Source organism: Chelonoidis abingdonii, chromosome 3 (assembly GCF_003597395.2).
Source record: "Chelonoidis abingdonii isolate Lonesome George chromosome 3, CheloAbing_2.0, whole genome shotgun sequence".
Taxonomy (NCBI): domain Eukaryota; kingdom Metazoa; phylum Chordata; order Testudines; family Testudinidae; genus Chelonoidis; species Chelonoidis abingdonii.
In genome coordinates, this window is record NC_133771.1 from 144,420,114 (window position 1) to 144,442,928 (window position 22,815).

Sequence of the window (22,815 nt, forward strand, 5' to 3'; positions counted from 1 at the left end):
GAAAGAGAGAGATTATCTCTTCAGTTTCCCTGTGTTTGAAGTTGTCTCTTTGGAGAAGAAGAGAAACAGGTTTCTTGGAAACTCGCAGGTTAGGCAGAGAAGAAGCCTGGGAGGGGAAAAAGGAGGGGGAAATGGGTTATTTCTCCTGGTTTTAAGAATCCAAGGGATTTGGGTTCTTGGGGTCCCCCCAAGGAAGGGTTGGGGAGACCAGAGAGAGAGAGAAAGGGAGTCAGGCCCTGTAAATTCCTGGCTGGTGGCAGCGAGAAAACATCCAAGCTGGTAGTGAGCTTGGGGGAGGTACAGTAAACACCCAGATTTTGTACGCTAAAGTCCAGATCTGGGACAGACGTTTAGTACAAACATTATTTAAAGTGTTTCAGACATTCCATGTGAAAACTGTTGAGATTTTGGTTTGAACAATTTTGTACTGCTAAGTCATTTTGACAAAGCAATTGATGGAGCACTGCAGAAACATGGAAAATTTTGAAACCACATTTCACTCAGACAGAACCTATTACCAATCGGGGGCAGGGGGTGTGTAAAATTTTAAATAAGTAAAAATATTCACAAAATTTGGAACTTTTTATGATAAACATGTCTGTTTTTAATGTATAAGGAAACAATCCTCAAATATTAAATAGACTTTCACTGTGCATTGTACACCTCTTATCTCTATCGTGCAGGACGTCACACTTCATCAAAAAAAAATGTGGCCTATTGTGTACCAGTGAGAGTACTAATGAAGAACTTAAAAGCACATTGTTTAGTTCACTACCCCATTAATATACAAGTATACTAGATCTTTTGCTATTTTATGACAGCAAAAGAGGAATGGCCAAATTCTTTTATACTGATGTGAGTCTGCCACAACTTCACTGACATCAGTAAATCCAGGGTAAGTGAAAGCAAAGTTTGGCCAGTTCATTTACAGTATGAAATTATATACAAACATGAATGAATGAAATGTGTGTTTAATATTTTGATTTCATTGACCAGATAACCCTTACATAACTAGGTAGCTGCAGGAGACAATGCAGGCAGAATCCCAGCAACAGAGTGGGGGCTATCGAGTTTATTGCGCTGAGCGCAGCATGTATGATTATGTGCCCTGTGGGCACAGTTGCAAGGAGCTCCTGGCCTTCAGAGATCATGTACGGGCGGATCTGGAGGAGCTAAGGGAGGCAGTGAGGTGTGTTGATGAGGCTTTCTGGGACACCGTAGAAGTGTCCCACCTCACGTCAAACAGCCCCTGCACCGTTGAGGAGGATGAAAGGCCCAGAGAAGCAGAGCAGTCAACGTTAGCAGAGGGAAACCTTCCCATAGCCGGGACCCTCCTTCCAGATGGTGTTACGGTATCCTCTCGCACTGAGGTTACCTCTCCAGGGGAGCGCTGTCATAAGGTATAATTCCCAAATCTGAACCTTAGCGTCCAAAATTTGGGTACCTGCATGAAACCTCTAAGCTTAAATTACCAGCTTAGATCTGATATGCTGCCACCAATCAAAACTCTGAGTGTTTGATAAACTCTGGTCCCCCAAAACCTTCCCTGGGGACCCCCAAGACCCAGATCCCCTGGATCTTAACACAGGAAAGTAAACTCTTTCATCAGTAGTGCCACTCATTAGGCTTCCCCTCCTCTTCCCAGAGGCAGTTTACAGACTCATATCCCGTTGAAGCCTTAACTGGAAAAAAATCAAACAGGTCTTAAAAAGAAAGCTTAATAAAAGACAGACAGACATAAAAATTGTCCTCTGTAAATCAAAATGAAATATTACCAGGGTCTGTTTAGCTTATAAAAATAGATATAACAGCCTTATTCAGAAAAAATACAATATAAAATATTTCCAGCAAACTATACACCGCTTGCAAATACAGAAAACACCTTTTTAATGTAAAAGCTATACTGTCCTTCTACCTGTACTAACAACTTTGAAATAACAGAAGATTAGAGAGGCCTGGAGGATAGTGTTGGATAACCATCAGAGCCCAGGTAAGACAACAGCCCCCAGAACAAAGGACCCACACCCAAAACTTCCCTCCACCCAGAGTTGAAAGTATCTTGTTTCCTGATTGGTCCTCTGGTCAGGTGTCGTTTGTTAACCCTTTCCAGGTGAAAGAGACATTAACCCTTAGCTATCTGTTTATGACAAGGGCACAACCATCATTAGGAAAAGGCAGGTGTTAGTAACGGGAGATTCGATCATTAGAAACATAGATAGCTGGTATTGTGATGACCGGGAGAACCACATGGTGACTTGCCTGCCTGGTGTAAAGGTTGCAGATTTCTTGAGGCATCTGGGGAGACTTCTCTGTAGTGCTGGGGAGGAGCCAGTGGTTGTGGTACATGTAGCTACCAGTGACATAGGGAAGGGTAGGAGAGACATCCTGGAGGCCAATTTAGGCTGCTAGGGAAGAGACTGAAATCCAGGACCTTTATGGTGGCATTCTCAGAAATGTTCCCAGTTCCACGTGCAGGGCCAGGTAGGCAGGCAGAGCTTCAGAGTCTCAATGTGTGGATGAGACGATGGTGCAGAGAAGAGGGGTTTAGATTCATTAGGAACTGGGGAAACTTTTGGGATGGGGGGAGCCTAACAGGAGAGATGGGCTCCACCTAAACCAAAATGGAACCAGACTGCTGGCACTTAACATTAAAAAGGTTACAGAGCACTTTTTAAACTAGGAGATGGGGGAAGCCGACTGCTGAAGAGGAGCACATGGATCAGACAGAGACTTCTCTTAAAAAAGAGTCTATTGATAGAGATTCTCTAGGTTATAGTCAGGAGCAGAGGATGGAAGAGGATAATGTAAGGGCCAGATCAGATGAGAAAACATTCACATAAAGAATTGGACAAATCAGAAAAGGGCAGACAAATAAACAGTGACAAGTTTTTAAAGTGCTTGTACACAAATGCTAGAAGTCTAAATAACAAGATGGGTGAACTAGAGTGCTTCGTGACAGAGGAGGATATTGATATAAATAGGCATCACAGAAACCTGGCAGACTGAGGACAATCAATGGGACACACTCATTCCAGGGTACAAAATATATTGGAAGGACAGAACAGGTCATGCAGAGAGGGAAGTGGCACTATATGTGAAAGAAAATGTAGAATCAAATGAAGTAAAAATCTTAAGTGAATCCACATGTTCCATAGAATTTCTATGGATAGTAATTTCATGCTCTAATAAGAATAACACATTAGGGATCTATTATCGACCTCCAGACCAGGACAGCGACAGGGACAGGGACAATGAAATACTAAGGGAAATTAGAAAGGCTATCAAAATTAAGAACTCAATAATAGTGGGGGATTTCAATTATTACCATATTGACTGGGAACATGTCACCTCAGGATGAAATGCAGAGACAAAATTTCCCGACACTTTAAAATGACTGCTTCTTGGAGCAGTTGGTATGGGAACCCACAAGGGGAGAAGCAACTCTCGATTTAGTCCTGAGTGGAGTGCAGGAGCTGGTCCAAGAGGTAACTATAACAGGACCGCTTGGAAATAGTACCCTTAATATAACAACATTTAACATCCCTGTGGTGGGAAGAACATCTCAACAGCTCAACACTGTGGCATTTAATTTCAAAAAAGGGAACTATGCAAAAATGAAGGGGTTAGTTAAACAGAAATTCAAAAGGTATAATGACTAAAGTGAAATCCCTGCAAGCTGCATGGATGCTTTTTAAAGGCGCCATAATAGAGGCCCAACTTAAATGTATGGCCCAAATTAAGAAACACACTAAAAGAACTAAAAAAGAGCCACCGTGGCCTAACAACCATGTAAAAGAAGCAGTGAGAGATAAAAAGGCATCTTTTAAAAAATGGAAGTGAAATCCTAGTGAGGTAAATAGAAAAGAGCATAAACACTACCAAATTAAGTGTAAAAATTTAATAAGAAAAGCCAAAGAGGAGTTTGAAGAATGGCTAGCCAAAAACTCAAAAGGTAATAACAAAATGTTTTTTAAGTACATCAGAAACAGGAAGCCTGCTAAACAATCAGTGGGGCCTCGATACGAGATCAAGAGGCCTTAAAGACATGAAGGTCATTGCGGAGTAAATACAATGGATTCTTGCTTCAATCTTCAAGCTGGATGCTAGGAGATTCCAAACGAAAATGCTTTTTGTAGGTGATAAATCTGAGGAACTGTCAGACTGAATATTCCTAGAGGTGTTTGGAATTAATTGATAAACATGTAAACAAGTCACTGAGCAGATGGCATCACTCAAGAGTTCTGAAAGAATCAAACTATTAAAACTAGTTTTGTAACCCCTGTCTTTAAATGGCTGTTAACCAATTGATGGAAGATAGCTAAAATTTGTAACCAAAACAATCTTAAAAAGGCTCTAAGGCTGATCCTGGGCTTACAGACAGTAAGTCTCACATCAGTACGTAGGCAAATTGGTTGAACAAGAATAAAGAATAAACGATTATCGAGAGACATAGAAGAACTAAATTGTTGGGTCAAAAGTCAAAATGTTTCTGTAAGGAATAAGGTCTACCAATCTATAGAGTCTGACGGGGGGTCACAACATGTGGCAAGAGGAGCCAGTGACCATAAGTGGTATTTCCAGAAGCCTTTGCAACGTCCTACAAAGCTCTATGTATAAGTTGTCATGGGAATAGAAAAGAAAGGTCTTCATGGACGAGAACTGTTACAGACGGGCACAAAGGGAGGAATGAAATGGTAATTCCAGAATGGAGAGGATAACTTCCGGTTGGGTTGGTTTTCCCCCAAGGGGTTTCTTCCCCCAACTCTAGACCAAGACTATTCACTTATCATAAAATACTGAGAAGGCTAAACGTGACGGTGACAAAGTTTGCAGCTGATACCAAACTATCAAGATAGTGACAAGCAGCGTGAGAAACTTCAAAGTTTACAAAATAATGATCTGGGCAAGCAAAGGCAATGAATTTAATGTGGATAAATGTATAAGTAAGCACTATTGGAAAAAATAACCCCCAATAGCATACAATAGATGGGGTGTGATTAGCTACAACTAACAGGGAAAAAGATCTGGAGTCATGTGGATAGTTCTGAGATTACCGAGTAGTGTGCAGTGAGGTGGTCAAAAAGCAAAACGGATGTTTAGAATATTAATAAGGGATAGATAATAAGAAGGAGAATAGTATTATTGCTCTCTTTCTATATGTGATAGGTACGCACATTTGAAACCGTGGAAAGTGGTCTCCTCAAAAACGAATACTGAGACAAGGAAGAAACAATGATTAGGGGTTGGATGGATGTTTAGCTTGGAAAGAGAGACTATGGGGAGGGGGGATATTGATGAGGTACATAAAATCAATGGAGTGATGTGAGAAAGTAAGAGGAAGTGAAAGGTTACTTACTTATCCGTCATTAGAAAACTAGGCACTCTAATGAATAATGGGCAGCGTTTTAAAAATAATAAAAGGAATCTTCCGTCACACCGCGCACGGTTCAACTTGTGGAACTCTTGCTTGAGGAGGGTTGTGAAGGCTAGGACTATAGACAACATTTAAAAGAGAACTGGATAAATTCATGGAGGTTAAGTCCATTAATAGCTATTAGCCAGGATGGGTAAGGAATGGTGTCCCTAGCCTCTGTTTGTCAGAGGATGGAGACGGATGGCAGGAGAGAGGTCACTTGACCATTACCTGTTAGGTTCACTCCCTCTGGGGCACCTGGCATTGGCCACTGTCAGTAGACAGGATACTGGGCTAGATGGATCTTTGGTCTGACCCAGTATGGCCGTTCTTATAACTGTATCCCATAAGTTAGTGGTTCTCAAACTTGAAAACTGCTGAGGGTCTCGGCGGACCACTTAATGATCTTTTTCAATGTTGTTTGTACTGCTAGCTAATGATTGTAAAGCGCTTTGGATAAAAGCACTATATATAAAAAAAAACCCTTAATAAACATTTTTTGTTCTACAAATAAAAGCACACAACTCATATTTTATTAGCTGAATCTTACCTTTCTAATGCAAGAATGTGCCCTCTTTCCCCCACCACGGCAGCCCCTGAGCTGTGACTGGGAAGAACGGGAGGGTCTCTCCCTCTCTCCCCGACTGTAGCAGCCACAGACCTGAGGCTGGGAAGCAGGAGGTCTCTGCCCAGCAGCTGCAGCCCTGGAGCTGGGGAAAGTCACCTTTTTCTCTGGCTACCAGAGCCCTGCACATCCCAAATTGCCCCCACCTCCTCTTCTCACCCCCTATTCCCCACCCAAGGCCACCACTTCATCTTTTATGTGCATCTTCGCCAGGGTCAAGGCACCCAACTATTGGAGCCATATCTGCCCAATTCCACTAATTAGGTGGGTGGCTCTTCATTCTCTCATGTGCGGCTGCTGAGGCGCACACCTTAGAATGAACTATCCACAGACCACTGGTGGTCCATGGACCAGAGTTTGAGAACCTCTGCCACAAGTCAAACAATCTTCTGAAGAAGTAGGACATTTTAGCATACTATACCTTTAAATATATATGTACTGTAGTAGTTATTTTAAGTTTTGGGGATCTAAAGGCCAATCTGGGGATTTCAATATGCCATATTTGACCAGTGTGGTACAGCAGGAAGGAAATGCACTCAACTGAGGGTTTATTCCTCTGAAATTAAAATAGAAACCCAGAATGGTTGAGTGATTGCCATTGATTCATTTTGACTTTGAGAAAGAGTCAGAAAAAATAAGATCTCTACACTCTCACTCACTTGCTCTTATTAGTGATAGCTGGTATAGGTGTAAACTCCAGAAAAATCCTGTATCTCAAGAAATAGTCAAAGAAAAATATTTGGACATTTTAGTCACTGAGAATTAACACAAACAAGAAATGATCTTTTGAAATACAAACTAGCCCGTACAGTACCATGGTAAGGGATACGATTTAATATGAGTCTCATTCACTTCTGTAGCGTCAGACTAGCTGCAGAGAATTTGGTTCATAAGAAAGATTGTAAACTATGCAAAAGAGATCTCTTTATTGTGCACACGTTACAGCCAAAGGGAAAGAACTGAGGAGGAATTCTTATTGTGAAGGCCTGCAGAAGGAATATCAATGAGAAAAAAAAACGCTCAAATTTGTGCTAAATAATCGCAATCTTGCATTTGTGTAGTGCCTTTCATCCTGCATATCCCGAAGTGTCTTAGAAACAATGCAACACACTTATAGATAACTTCACCTATGGGATGAAACACAGCACTTATTGAGCAGATAGTCACAATATTGTACAACACTTCAGCCAAGCAATACAGGCTTTTTCACACTGGAAACTACATAGAGAATATAGGGAGATTGCAGATCAGGTAATTTTATGCTATTTAGCCAGGACACCAATGTAAACACCTTTCCTCTCATGAAATTAATAACCAAAAGGTAATCTGGACTTCCTAATATCTTGCTGAGATGTCTAATACTCAGTGGGAAGAACACCACCTAGTGAGTCACCAGCAGTACTTCCAGCAGCACCTATGTGTTCCCTTGAGGGCACTTATTCAAGTATTGGCTCAGCATAACTCTTCTTGCCTTGTGAGATTTGACAGAATAAGAGCATATGGCGGTATAACTGGAGGCCACAAAAAATTCTGTACCATGAATCTGAAATGATCACAATATGATGAAACACAAACTCATCATGAATCACAAGTGAGGAAAAGCACTGTACCATAATGCCATTTCCCTGTACATACTCAGTGCCCTTTAACTTACTAAGGGTCATGCACATTTATCAAGAACACCGTAACAGATGCAGTGATCTGATTAAGAAAGCAGAAGATACTTCACAAAATGCCAAGGCAACTCAGAACGTACCTGATAAAAAAAAAGCCTAGCTGAAAATAAAAGTGAAATTCATGAGTACATTAAATCTATCTAGTTGAAGGGGATAGCGGAAACACATGAAAAGGGACAAGCAGCACACATTGTCAGTACACAACCAATCAACTCTGCCATCTTCTACATTTATCTTCATTTGGATCAATCACCTTCCATAGCTGAGATATTTTCAAAAGGCAAACCTTAAACTTTGGTATAAAATAATCAGTCCCAGTCTGGCACGCCCATTGTAAAGTCACTTTGTGGTGTAGGAATAGGACCTTAGTGTAAATAAGAATCAAACCCTTTTTTTCCTACATCAAGTCATGCCTCAATGTTTTGGAGGGGTAAAAAAGAACAATTGTTTGAGCTTTGGTGATCCTCGATGTTAAGACTTCAGGTATAGTAGATCTGCAACATTTTCATGAAATGGAGGTATACAAGTGACTGACTGCATCTGCAGGAAAATTTAGGGTGCATATACACAAATATGGCTATGTTCTGTTCATCTGAATAAATATCACAGTGAGGAATATGTGCAACATTAATATGAGAAGCACACAACTATGACTGTTAACAGACAGTCGAGATACACTTTAGAATCAGTTTTGAAAGTCCTTAAGTGATGGAATTAGCAACTCAGAGCAAAGACAACATAAGAAGCTGCTTGAACTCTGAAAAGAACATTGGCTTTAAAATATGAAAAAAATATTCCTGTGCTGCAGTTCTGTGAGGCACAAGGGATGTTGGTGTGATGAGTTCCCCCTAGGGTGACACCGGGAACTGGAGTACTCGAGCCCATCTGACCCACCAGCCTGGGCTCCCTTTACACTGTACTTCTGTGACAGGCTCTCAATCTTCCTCCAGCACACATACAGGTAGGGACACACCCAACTATAGCTACACACTGATGCTGACATCAGCTCTGAATGGGAAGGCACAGCTAAGGAACTGCCGAGTTACTCAAGTACATACACCCCTTTGAATGGTAAGCCCAAAATTATACAGGAAACTGTACAGCATAACCTCATGAAATTCACTCCCTCCCTCAATGTGGAGAGGAATATACACAGCTTTCTACCCCCAATGATTCCTGTACACACAGGTTTTAGATAAAGCAATAATAAGTTTATTAACTACAAGAAGATAGATTAAGTGATTATAAGGGATAGCAAACATATCAAAGCAGATTATTTAGCAAATAAAACAAAAATGCAATCTAAGCTTAATACAGGCAAGTCTCATCTTACATGCATTTAACATGTGTGAATTCAGCTCTGTGCGGTCGGCAAAAAATAAAAACAAAAAAAAAAAAGAGAAAAACAACAATTTTACACTGTGCCTGTAATGCCCACCATTACACTCAATGTAATTTTGACTATATGCGATTTTCGCTTTTCGCGCTGACAGTAGAACATAACCCCAGCATAAGATGAGACTCGCCTGTATATTAAATAAATTGGATATGAGCAGGGCCGGCGCTTCCATTTAGGTGACCTAGGTGGTCGCCTAGGGCGCCAGGATTTGGGAGGGTGGCATTTTGCCACCCTTGGCAGCAATTCGGAGGCAGGGGATCCTTCCGCGCTCTGGGTCGTCATCGGCAATTCTGCGGCGGGACCCACACTTGCTCCGGGACCCGCCGCTGAAGTGCCCTGAAGACCAGGAGCGCGGAAGGACCCCAGCCTAGGGCGCCAAAAACCCTGGCGCCGCTCCTGGATATGAGTAGCAAATTCTCACCTTAACTGTTGGTTTAGGCATTTTGCAGAGATTCTTGAGGGAAAGCTGCACTTGCTTGCAGCTTAAAACTCCACATATTCTTTTCACAGTCTAGAAATCCCTCTAGCCTGGGTTCAGCCCTCCTCCTCAGTTCAGTCTTTGTTTCTCAGGTGTTTCCAAGCATCTCCTTTGGGCAGGGAGTCAGTGATGACCCACGATGGCACTCCGCTGCCTGTAATAGCTTTTTCATATGGCAGGAATTCTTTGTTTCCAACTTTAGTTCTCACATCTTTCAGTGGAAAAACACTAGTATTCTATGATGGAGTCCAGTACCAGGTGACATGGTCACATGCCTCTGTAGGGCCATAGCAGCCATGAGTCAGAAGCTGTTTGTACTGTCCTCAGGAAGGTTCCCTGGTGGGAGATTAAATTCTTCTAAGACCTATTGTTCTCCCTAATGGCCCTTCCCAGCCAGCCATCTAGACTGATTGCATTCTGCCTAGTGGGAGTTCCCCAGGTGTAAACATATTTGTAATACAGATATAAAGTCAATATTCCTAACTTCAGATACAGAAGTGATACATGCATACAAATAGGATAATTTCATATTCAGTAAGTCATAACCTTTTGAATTATATCTCACATCATCTATCTTGCATAAAATACACCATAATTACATCATAATCATATCGTAACAATATCTCTGTGAAGATTATGGAGTGTAGTGTCACAGTTGGCATTAGTGCAGATCAGTACTTAACTTGTTCCAGGGCACCTCCGGGCTTGCTGCATCAGTTATGAATGCAAAAAAATTGCTTGAGCCCCAGCACCTAATTGCTTCAGCACCTAGCACCTTTTTCATTACAAATTAAGGAGTGGTACAGATAGAACATTATGTTGCTTTTTCCTGTTGCACATGTGTGGGAGAAAGGCATCTAGCTCTCCTGGAAACCAGAATGAAGCATTACCCAAAGTGGAAATGTATATGACCTTGCTCTGTTCTTCAAGACACAGGAGCCAAGATCTGAGCATCTAGTTTAACTCAGTTAAATACAAAAGATCCCATTGGTTGTTTAATAATAGGGGCACTGCATGATTTTTCAAAGGTGCTGAGCACCTCTTGTTTCCATTTGACTTCAATGGGTTTTGTGGTTGCTTGGCAACTCTGAACACACACACACACACACACACGCAAGAAATTTCAAATCTCGTAATCTAGTGTGAGTGTGTGTGAGTTTTATTGCTCAGAGCACTTTAATTGTTTTAAATTAAATTAGTGCATTCATAATAACTTAGCATTTTTCTAGTGCTTCATATGCTCCAAACACTGTACAGATATTAACCAAGCAATTCTCATAACACCCTTGTGAGATAGGTGGTTTAGGAGTATAATTAAACACCTTTACAGATGAGGAAGCCAAGACAAAAAGGCAAAATAATTTTTTATGTGCCACACAGTAAGTCAGTAGCATATCCAGGATTGGAATGGAGAACACCTCGTGACTCCTGATCTCATGCTCATTCCTCCAGACCACACTGCCTTTATGTACCTGCATGACAAAACTTGTGGAAAATTACTAAAAATCAGGGATTTTATAGCACAGCCACCCAATCTTGTATTTCTTGCACTATTTCCCCCTCTTTACAGAAGGAACAGGGCCAGGGTTTAAAAAGACAGACAAAATAGAAGGGGTTTTTTTTGTTTTGTTTTTTAAACGGCTTCAGAGGAAGCCTAGTTTTGAATCTTGTTTTTATTGTAAATTCATATTCTAATTACTGATGTCCATTCCATTTCAAATGCATGTCGGTGGCTTCTAATTACAAATCAAGAGGTGCCATGAGTTTGGCCCATGTGAAAGACACACTGCATTCTATCTTGGCAATTCCTAGGAGTTTGGGTGACTAAGAAGCAATAAAATGAATCATTTTTATGAACTATTTCAAGTCCCTGTCTGTCAAAAGACATGAGCTAAATCATTTATTCATTCTGATAATACAGTATATCAAAGAAAAATCTATACAGTGGAAGAATATATGAGAGATTTTCCCACAGAAGTCACAGAACCTAATCTTCCAGAATGGAATCTCCAAGCACCAGGAATTTCAGATTTGTTTTAACAGCTATGAACATAATTTACAGCGGAGAAAAAAAAATACAATCAGGAGGAGATGTACTATGTGGAAGACAAACTGCAAAAGCATTGAATGATATCATCATTCCAAGGGATATTAATTGTCTGAGACGGAGATTTTATTATCTAGACAAAATGCACAAAAAAGCAAACATTTATTTTCATGATTATTAAATTAAGGCTAATTATACATCATTAACAATCAGCATGCAAGAAAACTGGGTTTTGCCAGGCTAATTTTCCAAGTACCAAAAAAGAAAAAAAAAATACTATCCAGACTTCAATTAACTGAGGTCACATTGCTTATTTAAATATCTGATCAAATAAGGATTTAAATAAACCTAATAAAATGAACACATAGTGAAACACACTAAACTAGAGTCCCTATCCTGCAAATTGTGACAGGAAAGCAGACACTTCATATATACTGCAGGACTCCGCTGGCACAGGGGTACTCTTTGTAGGCTTGTGCCATAAAAGAAAGCAAGCATAAACATGCAGGTTATTAAAAAACAAAAAGAACAGAGGAATTCATTTCCTTCTTGGGTAATATTTACTTTGGGTTAAATTGGACCCTCTCTGAGCTGAGTGTGGAGGTGTCCTCTCTGTGCTATGTGTCTTCCTCTGTAGTATCATTCCTTTCCCACCTGCATGCACACATACATCTTAGAACCAGTGGAGAGCTTGCCACAGGAGAGGCATTTTGAAAAGGGGTAGATCTGGGGCATAGGTGAAAAGAAGTGGCCAAAACCAAGGGAAGAGATAGCAATGGTATAGAGAAGTTCCCACTCTACCTGTGGTACTTATGTGGCTGCATCACCGTAGTATCGGAGCACCTCACAATGTCTAACATATTGCTCCTCATAGCCCCTCTGAGGTAAATCAGTGCTATTATCCCCATTATACAGATAGGGCACTGGGGCACACAGACTAAAGGCCAGATTTTCAAACATATTTAGGCACTTAGTGGGATTTTCAAAAGTGCCTGGAAAGTTAGGTGCATCTTTGGGTGCCTAAAATGCTTTGAAATTCTGTCTTTAAGGCACTAGCCTGATGTCATAAAGGAAGCCCATGGGAGGAGTAGAACCCAGATCTTTCGGCACTAGAGCTGTATCCAGCAGGCCAGCCTATCACTCTGCTACATGCTGGAAGAAAAAAGGATCTGATAGCAAAACCAAGGCAGACAGCTCTGAGGCTCCAGCAAACAGTCCCAGGAAGTTGGGATGGAGGTCATGGTTGACAGTATGAAATGAAGCACAGAGGCCAGGAAGGATGGAGAATGAGAGTCAAACAAGAGGCGATCACTTAATTCCCACTTCTGCCCCATACTGCGCTGTAGAAAAATGGGTGCTGTGCAATTTTACATTTTAACTGAAAACTGTTTTGTTTTGCCATGTTTTGTTTTGAGTTCTAGAAAAGGAAGGAATCAGAAAGTGTCATACAAGTATCAGATGTGTTTATGCCTCAAATTCTTAGGGTTTCAGCTGTATCGAGGCCAATTCCCAAACAAAGAACAGAAATTGTATTCACAGAGTCCATGAAGTTGACAATTACTGTCATGATTTTGTATTATTCACTGGGCACCATCTGTGTGCTCAGCACTGTTCAGAATATGTAGTCCCCAAGCCAATGCATACAAGATTTGTAACTATTGATAAGATAGCTAAGGTATTTAAGTCTGAAATATAAAGTTACTGACCACATGTTATCACATGTTCACTGTGATGTTAACATCTATGAATGGAGGTGCTGATGGCAATAGAAGTTTTACTGGATTAAGGACTAGAAGATTAGACCCTCCAAGAAGAAGAGCTTCCCAGAGATCCTGTGGCTGTTTATTTTCCTTTCCTGCTTACAGTGGCCCTGATATACCTCAGAAGTCTCAATATTTTTCTCAACTTTAAAATGGAATTTTCTTGGTATTTGGGTTTAAATATTCTCCTGTGAGAACTGCCACTCAATCACTGTGCTGTTGCGTTTAAGAGCCTTCTGGAAAGTAACTAGCCTTTAAATAGAAGTAAAAAGCAGTGTTGCCAACTCTCCTGATTTTATCATGAATCTCATGATAATTGTTTTCCTTAAAGCCCCAGCTACTGGAATCAAGTGGATATGTGATGATTTCAGCCTTGATTCTTAAAGAAAAATGACGTTTCTAGCCTTGTGGCTATGGAGAAAGCTTCAAAATGTGACCCAGTGCACTCTAAAGGCTCAAAAAGCAGAGGGCAAATAAAAAGGACACAGAATCTGTTATTTTTACTTAATCTCATGATTTTAAAGCCAAACTCATGATTTTTGGTGAGCCTGATTCATGATTTTTGAACATTTGGGGTTGGTAATACCGTGAAAGTGACTTGAGAGTGTATTTATTTGTGAACTTTGAATTTGCAGTCTTATGGCCATCCTCTTTTGCTTTGCTTGAAATCCCTCAATTTTTATATCATATGGCATTTCCAAAAACATGTTATAAATTTAAAATCATAATAAAAAAGTGACTATACTGCACGTCAGTATCAATAGACTGGTTGTTTCCATAGTAACTAATGTAGAATGCTTCAAAAGAGAAAGAGCAGAGATACTGAAAGTGACAATGCACAAGCCACACAGGCATATACAGTATTAAACTGCATGTACCTGATATAAGAAAGAAGCAACATGGTTGCACGGCATGCTGTAACATTTTTCTACTTGTTTCAGCCACTGGCAAGTAATGTAATTTCAAGCTTACAGCACTGTGGGGGAGGGGATGATGCCTATCACCTGGTGGCATTAGGTTTTCCTTCTCCCTGCCCAGCAAGGACTATCAGCTAACAGAACCACCACACTTAATTTTGGGGCCCAACATACAAGCAGAATCTTTCCCTATAAGAGTGTCAAAGGGTCCACTCACCGCTAGTGCACAGCTTCCTGGTTATTCTGGGGATTAGCTGGTTCCAGGTGTAACACCCTCTTCTGTCAGTTCCTTGCCCTATAGGCTCTCTATCTTCATGACTCAGCCCTCCAGACATGTCATTGTAGTTCTCCCCTTCTGGGCTATCAAAGCCCCTCTATACAAAAACAGTAATCTTGCCTTCACTGCCCAGACCATGCCACACCTCCAGTGTCTGGTAGAGGACAGGCCCACGTTCCCCTACTCCAGGTTCCAGTCCAGGATCCTGGCCTGCTTTCTGGTAGACCATGTTGCCCTTCTCCAGGATTCCTTCCTACTTCTCAACTTTATCTTCTGTCTCCACCCATCTCTGGGTTTACCAGCCCAAACTACCTTCTCCCTGGGGGGACCTACAGGCTACCTATCACTATGAGACTACAGTTTAAAGGAAGAAAGTCAGCTAATACCTCAATGCAGCCAGCAGAAAATTCTTCCACCTGTTGAAGACAGAAGAAATGGAGTCTTGCAGCTAGTAATCCAGTAGTATAGTATTAGTGACATAGCTGCAAGTTTTCTTCCCCTGTCTCCACCTCCTGGAAGGAAGTATACATTTTGGTGACATCACCAGTAGTACATAAAGAAAAGTATAAGTTCACCCTACTCATAGACCTGCAAGCACCCCCTTTCAAATCCTCCCACTATCATCAGAAACATCTTTAGTTTGTATACATACATCAGCTATGGCTCTAAAGTTACAAGGAATTCATGGTGAAAAAAATAAATTACAGAAACATTGGGGGGGGGGGGGAGAATCAGCTTTTTTTTTGAACCCAAACTATTTTCAGTGGCTCAGCTTTAGTGTGCTTGTAGCAATATTACCTTGTGCTGTGATCACATTGTATCTGACCAAGAAGAGAGAGCTCAGCTAAGGGCCCAGTTAATACTTTCATGGATCCTGCAGTCACTATAAATTCAACAATAAGAGTACCACTTACTCAGTCACCATGAGAGTTACCCACAGCACCTCAGTCTGTCTTTCTTGGTATTTGCATCTTCCATTACAGTATTAATTGGGCCTTCAGACCTTTCTGCATGGTCAGATATAATGTGATCACAACCCATGGTGATACTGCCATACGTAAATTAAAAATGAGCCACTGAAAATTGGAAATAGTTATTATGCATACAAAAAGGCCAATTATTTCAGTTTCTGTAACTTATTTTTGTACCAGGAATTCCCTATAATAATTTTAAAGCCATATATGTTCACCAGTGTCAGCTAACTCACTGTCTATGAGTAGGTCCAATTTATATTTTCCTTTATGTATCAGTTGTGGTCCCAGTGTAGGCATATTCAGAAGTACACAGTGCCAGACTAATTCTTTTCCTATTGAAGTCAATGGTAAGTCTCCCATAGGCTATTGCTTAACATTTTTAAAATTCCAGTCTTCATGTCCTTCCCAAATATGAAGACTTCAGTCAGGCTAACTTCCACCAGGTAACTTTTTCCCTGAAATGAATACTTGAGAATACCCACACATTACCAATACAATTTTATTTGACTCCACTTCAAATAGCCAATTTATTTTGGAGGAGGCCCTCTGAGAGGCGAAGGGGGAAACTAAAGAGAGTGATCACCATTTCCACTGTAAAAGAACAATGATAATAGGAATGGCAAGACATCATTCCTGTAAATATCACACTTCTATGAGTAATATCAAATTACAGTGGACTGGCAAATAAACTTATAATACAAGTCTAGCAAGTATGACCTTTGATTATTGGAACAGAAATAGAACCAAGAATGTTAGCCTCAAACACTATGAAAATACGATCACCTCCATCAAAAACTATTTTAATATTTAGGGCAGGGAGAGAGGTGGTGACTTAAAGTCTCAGTCAACAAGAATATAATTAATTACTCCAACGAAGGTAGTCTTGATATCACAAAAAAGGACAAAGCTGGATTGGAATATCTTAAACAGGTGATAAAAAAGCAAGTAAACTTGTAAATTAGAGTTCATAATCCCCCATAGGGGGATTCAACTTATTGAATTTAGAATCATTTAAAACAGAACATCAGAGTGATCATTTAGAATCCCATGGCTTTTTTCAACGCAAGGAAATACAGCATAGGGTAGTGGTTCTAAAATTAGAAGTTTTCCCCAAGGATAAATTCTCTCCTCTCCATGACAAATTGAAGAAAGAAAACAACCTCAAGTTCTGAAAACTTAAACTCATAAGATACAAGCAAAGCCAATATTAGTAGTTTTCTCTACAATCCAACTTCAAGCCACAATTGCAAGTGTTGCTGAAATCAAAGATTTCTATATGATGTTCAAACACTAACGGTTCCAGTGTTCTTACATCTTCTAATTCAGCTTTTAATTGCTGATGGATATAGACTCAGTAGGAAAGGAAATAAAAATAATATTTTCAATATGTTCATATTTGCCTGAAGCTAATACCAGGAAACTTTAGAACTCTTCCTAAGGTATGTTAGCACCACCTGTGTGTCATATTTCATTATTTTATAATGAGGCAGGCATCTAAGAATAGTAATGCAGGTGACATTCTAGTAAAAGAAAAAAAGTACAAGAGCTTTCTGAGGTGGCATGATACTGATATAAGGAACTATTTATCTGTGCAAGTGCCTTTTGCAATACAGATTTAAACAAGTCATTTATGCACTAAATATTTAACTCAAATATTTGATCTGGGTTTTCTAAAAAAAAAATCATCTAAATGTGCAGTATACTTTCTGTGTATATGAACGTGGAACACTGGAAGAAATCTAGATTGTGTCATTTTATACTATTATGTTTTCTTCATCTTCCTTTTCTGGACAAACCAATCAGCTTTCTCCACTTCCTTATCTTGGTAACTAACCGGAAACTAACTATAGGTGAGAGATTAACTTGTTTACTGTAATCTTTGTGGTTCTGTTTGGGCTTGGCATCTCTGAAAAGTAACACTGGATCTATAAATCCCCTGACCTTTGAAAAAGGTCAGATCCAGACCTCAGAATTCAGACTCTCTCTATGATGAGCCAAACTTCAATAATGAATCCAAATATGCCTGAACTTCATAAAAATGCAGATTCAGATCAGATCTACGATCCAAACATTGTGACTCAGGACCATCTCAAATCATCCAAATTCTTCAAATTTTCTGGTCCTTTCGTGACTTGGCTAGGCCAGGATTTAGGGAGACCTGGGCCAGAGGTGGCTCTAGGTATTTTGCCGCCCCAAGCACAGCAGGCAGGCTGTCTTCAGCGGCTTGCCTGTGGGAGGTTCTCGGTCCCGCGGATTCGGCGGCACACCTGCGGGAGGTCCGCCGAAGCCATGGGACCAGCAGACCCTCTGCAGGCAGGTCGCTGAAGGCAACCTGCCTGCTGCCCTCATGGTGCCCGGCAGAGCACCCCCCCCGTGGCATGCCGCCCCAAGCACATGCTTGGCATGCTGGTGCCTGGATTCGCCCCTGACCTGGGCTATGACTCTAGGCAGTCCAGACTGTATTTAATAAGACTGGAGCTAGAGAGACAGTAAGAACTATAAGGTTATGTTTGTGCTCAGCATTCTCAATAAAGAATTTGCTTTGTATTCACTACAGTCAAGGCCTGTCTCTTGCCTATCACAAGAGATATTACGTTTCCTCTTTTTCTCATGGGCACAGATATCAGATTGTCATCCCACACAATCATGCTGCATAAACATCGTATTGAGACAAACAGTTAAGCCCAATCACATTTAAGGCATGGCATTCAAAATGTAAGGAGATTTTCAGTTCTAAATATTCAATCATCCATGAGACAACCCCCCAAAAGTACATAACTTTTTCAAGTCACTTCAAATTCATTTTCTGTCTAATTGTTTTTTTTAAAAAGTACTTCATGAATTTGGCAGGTCTGTACTCTAGTTACTCAGCACAGTTCATTCATCCCTAATACAATGACAAAATGCAACAAAAAAAAAACTTACTAGTTATTGCAGCCTCTTCTTAGAAAATGGAGGAGCATTATGTTCTGAAATTGATTACAAAATTCCTGTGGTGTAGCAGCCATTATTGAACCATCAAGCCTTCAAGGGCAGCTGGTAATATCTGAAGTCAAATGTCTTATGCTTTAACAACCTCTTACCATACTCTAAACCCAGAAGTCTTCTATATTTGTTGATGGTAGTATCACATTTGCATCCTGTCATAAACACCTATGTACTTTTAAAATACATATGTCACCAGATCTTATTTTGTTTCCTGTTTCCTAAAACATTGCTTGGAAGTTTTCACCCGAGACTGTGCCACCTGTTAATACAATCTATAGTATGATAGGTCAAGAGGAGTAGTTAAAGGAATCAAAGAAAGCAGGCATAGACCCATAGACTGTAAAGCCAGAAGGGACCATAATGATCATCCAGTCTGACATCCTCCACATTGCAGGCCACAGAACCTCACCCACCCATTCCTGTAATAGATCCATAACCTTTGGCTGAGTTACTGAAGTCCTCAAATCATGATTTAAAGACTTAAAGTTACAGAGAATTCACCATTTATAGTAGCTTAAACCTTCAAGTGACCTGTACCCCACACTACAGAGGAAGGTGAAAACCCCACAGGGTCTCTGTCAGTCTGACCCAGGGGAAAATTCTCTCCTAACCACAAAAATAACATGACAGATTATACTGCATAAGATTAAGATATGTGAAAAGTGTCCTACTATACAACTCTGTTTTAAAAAATGCCATAGAAAAACTAGGTAAATAAACACAGTATTTGTACTTTCCTATACATGTGACATATGTCTGGAAGTTACACTTCAGCAATGAGATAGACATTTTTGAAAAAGAAAAGAAAAGAATCAGTTTAGTGGGTTAAAAAAAAAAGATGTATCTGAGTACAGCTCCTTTAGAACAACTGTGACACCCAAGAAGTCCTTTAAATATCTCCTATGCAATAGTTCTACCATCCATTGTACAGCTGAAATATACGCTTAAGAATAAGTTTCATTGTAATATATATATATATATATATATATAAATATAATGAAATACTATGTTTTTGAGGGAACTGAATCAAATCAAGTAGGTGCAATAATTTTTTAGGAAATATAATATGATGATAACCATTCTGCCCATGTTTGTTTACTATATAAATATACATAAGCGCATAGACACAATTTTTGTAAACAATTGTAATGTTAATGGACAGGTGGTCCAATGACATTATGCATGTGCAAAGTTTTCCAAACTTTTGTGCACCAAATTCCTAAAATTATATTTAGTCATATAAACAAAAGTAGCCTGATTTTCAGAGGTGCTGGCATTCCCAAATCCCACTGAAGTCAGCAGTATCTTTCAAAATGAAAAGGCATGAACTATACATCAATTTGTGATTAACAAAATATTTATACTCTCTGGAAAGAACAGTCTATTACCACAATATCTGATGACATCAATTACTCTCACTATTGAAGAAGCACTGACAATTGATCTGAGAATGTTTTTAATTTCAGTCAATGTGGAGGAGGGAGAGAGAGAGAGTCAACTCCTAAAAGACAAAAATAAGAGTTGATTTTTCTATTTTAAAAATCCACAAACTAATTACAACTCCTTAAATTCTGGGAGTAAACAGGTAGTTAAAACATTCTACATCCAAGTTTGTGTGAAAGATTCTCTTTCGCCACTACCACAATTTAAGAATTTTCTCATTTAATTATAATTTAGTTGTATTTATTTAAAGAAGTCAAATTCAAAGGTAAAGACAACTTTATCTCCTTAGTTTAAACATAATCTGTTTCCACACTAACCTATATCAAATTCCCCAAGCAACCATTCTAATTGAAGTACAGTAGCCAAATAAATCCCATTATTTAGGTCAATGTCCAGGAGTTTGTTTATTGATGTTGTTGTTAAAACATTTATCATGTTGGGAAATCTATTTGCAGAGAGAGTCCTTGGAATATACATTTAAAAATGTTATTGATTGCACAACAAAAAAAATCTACACAATTATTTTCCTCATACCACATGTGCAATTAACACTTTAATTGCATTGTAAACAATTGACTAATTAACCATCAAACATTTGTTATTTGAAAACTAACATGAAGTATGTAATATTTTTACTCATTTTACAATCAAATCATTTTAAAAGGGAATAGTTTAATTCAATCGTAAAATGTTTTATCATCACATATCAGCTGTACCCAGCACCTGGAAAGAGCAGGTGAAATAAATTAATACTGCAGCACTGCCATCTGACACATAAAATGAATCGAACATGAATGAATGAATGCATTATAGAATAAACATTCTTGAACACTTTGCAAAGTTATCTGTGCATACGCATATATGTTTTAAAACTGAAAGAAAGAGATTAGGTAATTTCTTAAAATAAAAGACAACAGATAAACGGATTGGGATATTGAGCTAATGTTTCACACGCTCATACTGTTGCTATTTAAGTAGTGTAAAGTATACATCATGTACTAAATATTCCAACAATATTCCAACAGTAAAGCACGGATCTTTCCGATGCTCTGAAATCATGTTGTTGCACTCCTACGAATGGAACATCAGAGCAGCAGCTTGTATCAAGACAAGTGGAGGCAAAATGTTACAATAGTTACATTTTCCTGGGGGGGCGGGAGGAGAAACCAGGAGCGAAAGTTTCCTAATGCCATTTGCTCAACTGTTTCGGAGAAATTAAAAAGCCTCCTACCTTTCTGTATACCAGCATGTTTGGGGATTCATCAGCCACCCCGTTGCTGCTTTGCCCATAATTATTTCCTTGCGCCATGTCCCAATGCTACGATCCGCTGACAAACGTTGCGCTGAGCAATTTGCCACTGTGAAAGGTAAGAGTGATCAGTGAGATACAGCTGCAGCAGGTCTCCTTCCCCCTACTGACGGTGATTAATAGAGCTGACTTTCTCCCAACACTTAACCATCATCCGTTTCTCCGCCCGATATCTACACTGGGGCAAAGCAGCTAATTCCCTTTTTACTGCCATCACCCCTTTGCGCTGGTAAATAATGAATGAGTTTAACGTACTAACCTAGTTCCGACTTTAATGAATTGCCACTTCACACCGCTGAGCACACTAGGGTAGAGGCATCTCCCTACAAAATGCTTCCCCCTACACACACACGCGCCCCCACTGAATACTGGACACCGCATCTTTCTGATCGCCCTTTAAAGGGCTGTGTCCGCGTGTCAGGAACTTCCAATTAGCCGGCTGCCTTCCCAGCTGTTCAGCTCGCGGTTCGCCCTGCACCCTGCGCCCCAGCAGCCGCCCGGTGGCATCTCCCGCTGCAGCGCTTCCCCGGCCCGTGGGCACTCACCCACTTGCACAAAGCGCCGCGCCAGCTTTTCTGGGGGGCGGAGGGCGCCCCCTGGCACCACACGATGCCGGCTCCATCGCCTCCCCCCGCTCCACGGGTAGAGCGCCCCGGCGGCTGCAGAGCCCCAGCCAGGCTCAGAGCAGCCCGCCCGACAACCCGCTGCGGGAGGGCGGGGGTTGGGTTCACCGCGACCCCCCGCCAGCCCCGCTCTACCCCGGCCCGGCGGCTCCAGCCCCGCGGCATGTTCGGGCTGGTGCTGCCGGCGGCTCTGCCCTGCTTTGGAAGCCCGCGCCTGGGCTTTCAGCACCGCGGACAGCAACCCCGGAAGTCCTAAGCCCCCTGCTCGCCAGCGGCATCCCACCCGCGCCGCTCCGGGGGAGAGTGAACTCTCCCCGCCCTGCCTATTTACCTCCCCGGGCCAAGGTCACTGGCTGCACGGCGGCAGCGGCTCCTCTCCTCCGGGCGCGCGCCTCGCCGTCCGTGTCAGCCGGTAGCGGAGAGAGGGACGCGAGGATCGGTCATCACACAAACAATGTGCACCCGGGCTGCTGCCGCCTGCTGCTGCTGCTGCCGCCGCCGCGGAGGCTGCGACTCCCCCTAAGCCTTGCACAAGCGGCCGCGGCTCCCCTCCCTGGAACGGAGCTGCCTAGTCACGTGAGGAAATGGAACGTCAAAGGTGCTGCTGCTGCAGCGCCAGGCTGCTCACAAACCCGCCTGCTCTCTGGTTGCTGCTCCCAGCTCTCTCTGCCCCCACGGGAAGCAGCCAAGGAGCTGCAGCTGCCTGCAGGTTTGGCAGCAAGTTGTCAACGAGATTAGGCAACGCGGGAGGGCTGGCCAAGAATAGAATATGGGCTAATGGGATGGAGGATGGGGGGGCAGCAGTGGGGGGAAAGTGTGTCACATCCTCTCTCTTCCTCCTGCATACAGCCCTGGCTGATCATCTACGACGCCCAGCCTTGTACCT

The 22,815-nt window shown here is 41.2% G+C and overlaps 1 protein-coding gene across 4 annotated transcripts in view; it reads right to left on the reverse strand.

Annotated features, from left to right (window-relative positions):
- The window catches only part of RGS7 (regulator of G protein signaling 7), a 446,471-nt gene extending 423,954 nt beyond the window's left edge, over positions 1 to 22,517 (reverse strand). For 2 of the 4 annotated variants that reach the window (XM_075064188.1, XM_075064187.1), the window contains exons 1-2: positions 22,261 to 22,517; positions 21,229 to 21,355 (exon numbers count right to left, since the gene is read on the reverse strand). In XM_075064188.1, coding sequence (XP_074920289.1) covers positions 21,229 to 21,306 — 78 coding nt within the window. In that variant the 5' untranslated portion in view covers positions 21,307 to 21,355; positions 22,261 to 22,517. The remainder of the gene's footprint in view (positions 1 to 21,228; positions 21,356 to 22,260) is intronic. The other 2 variants (XM_075064190.1, XM_075064189.1) reach the window with 1 other exon arrangement.
- Between the last annotated feature and the right edge of the window lie 298 nt (positions 22,518 to 22,815).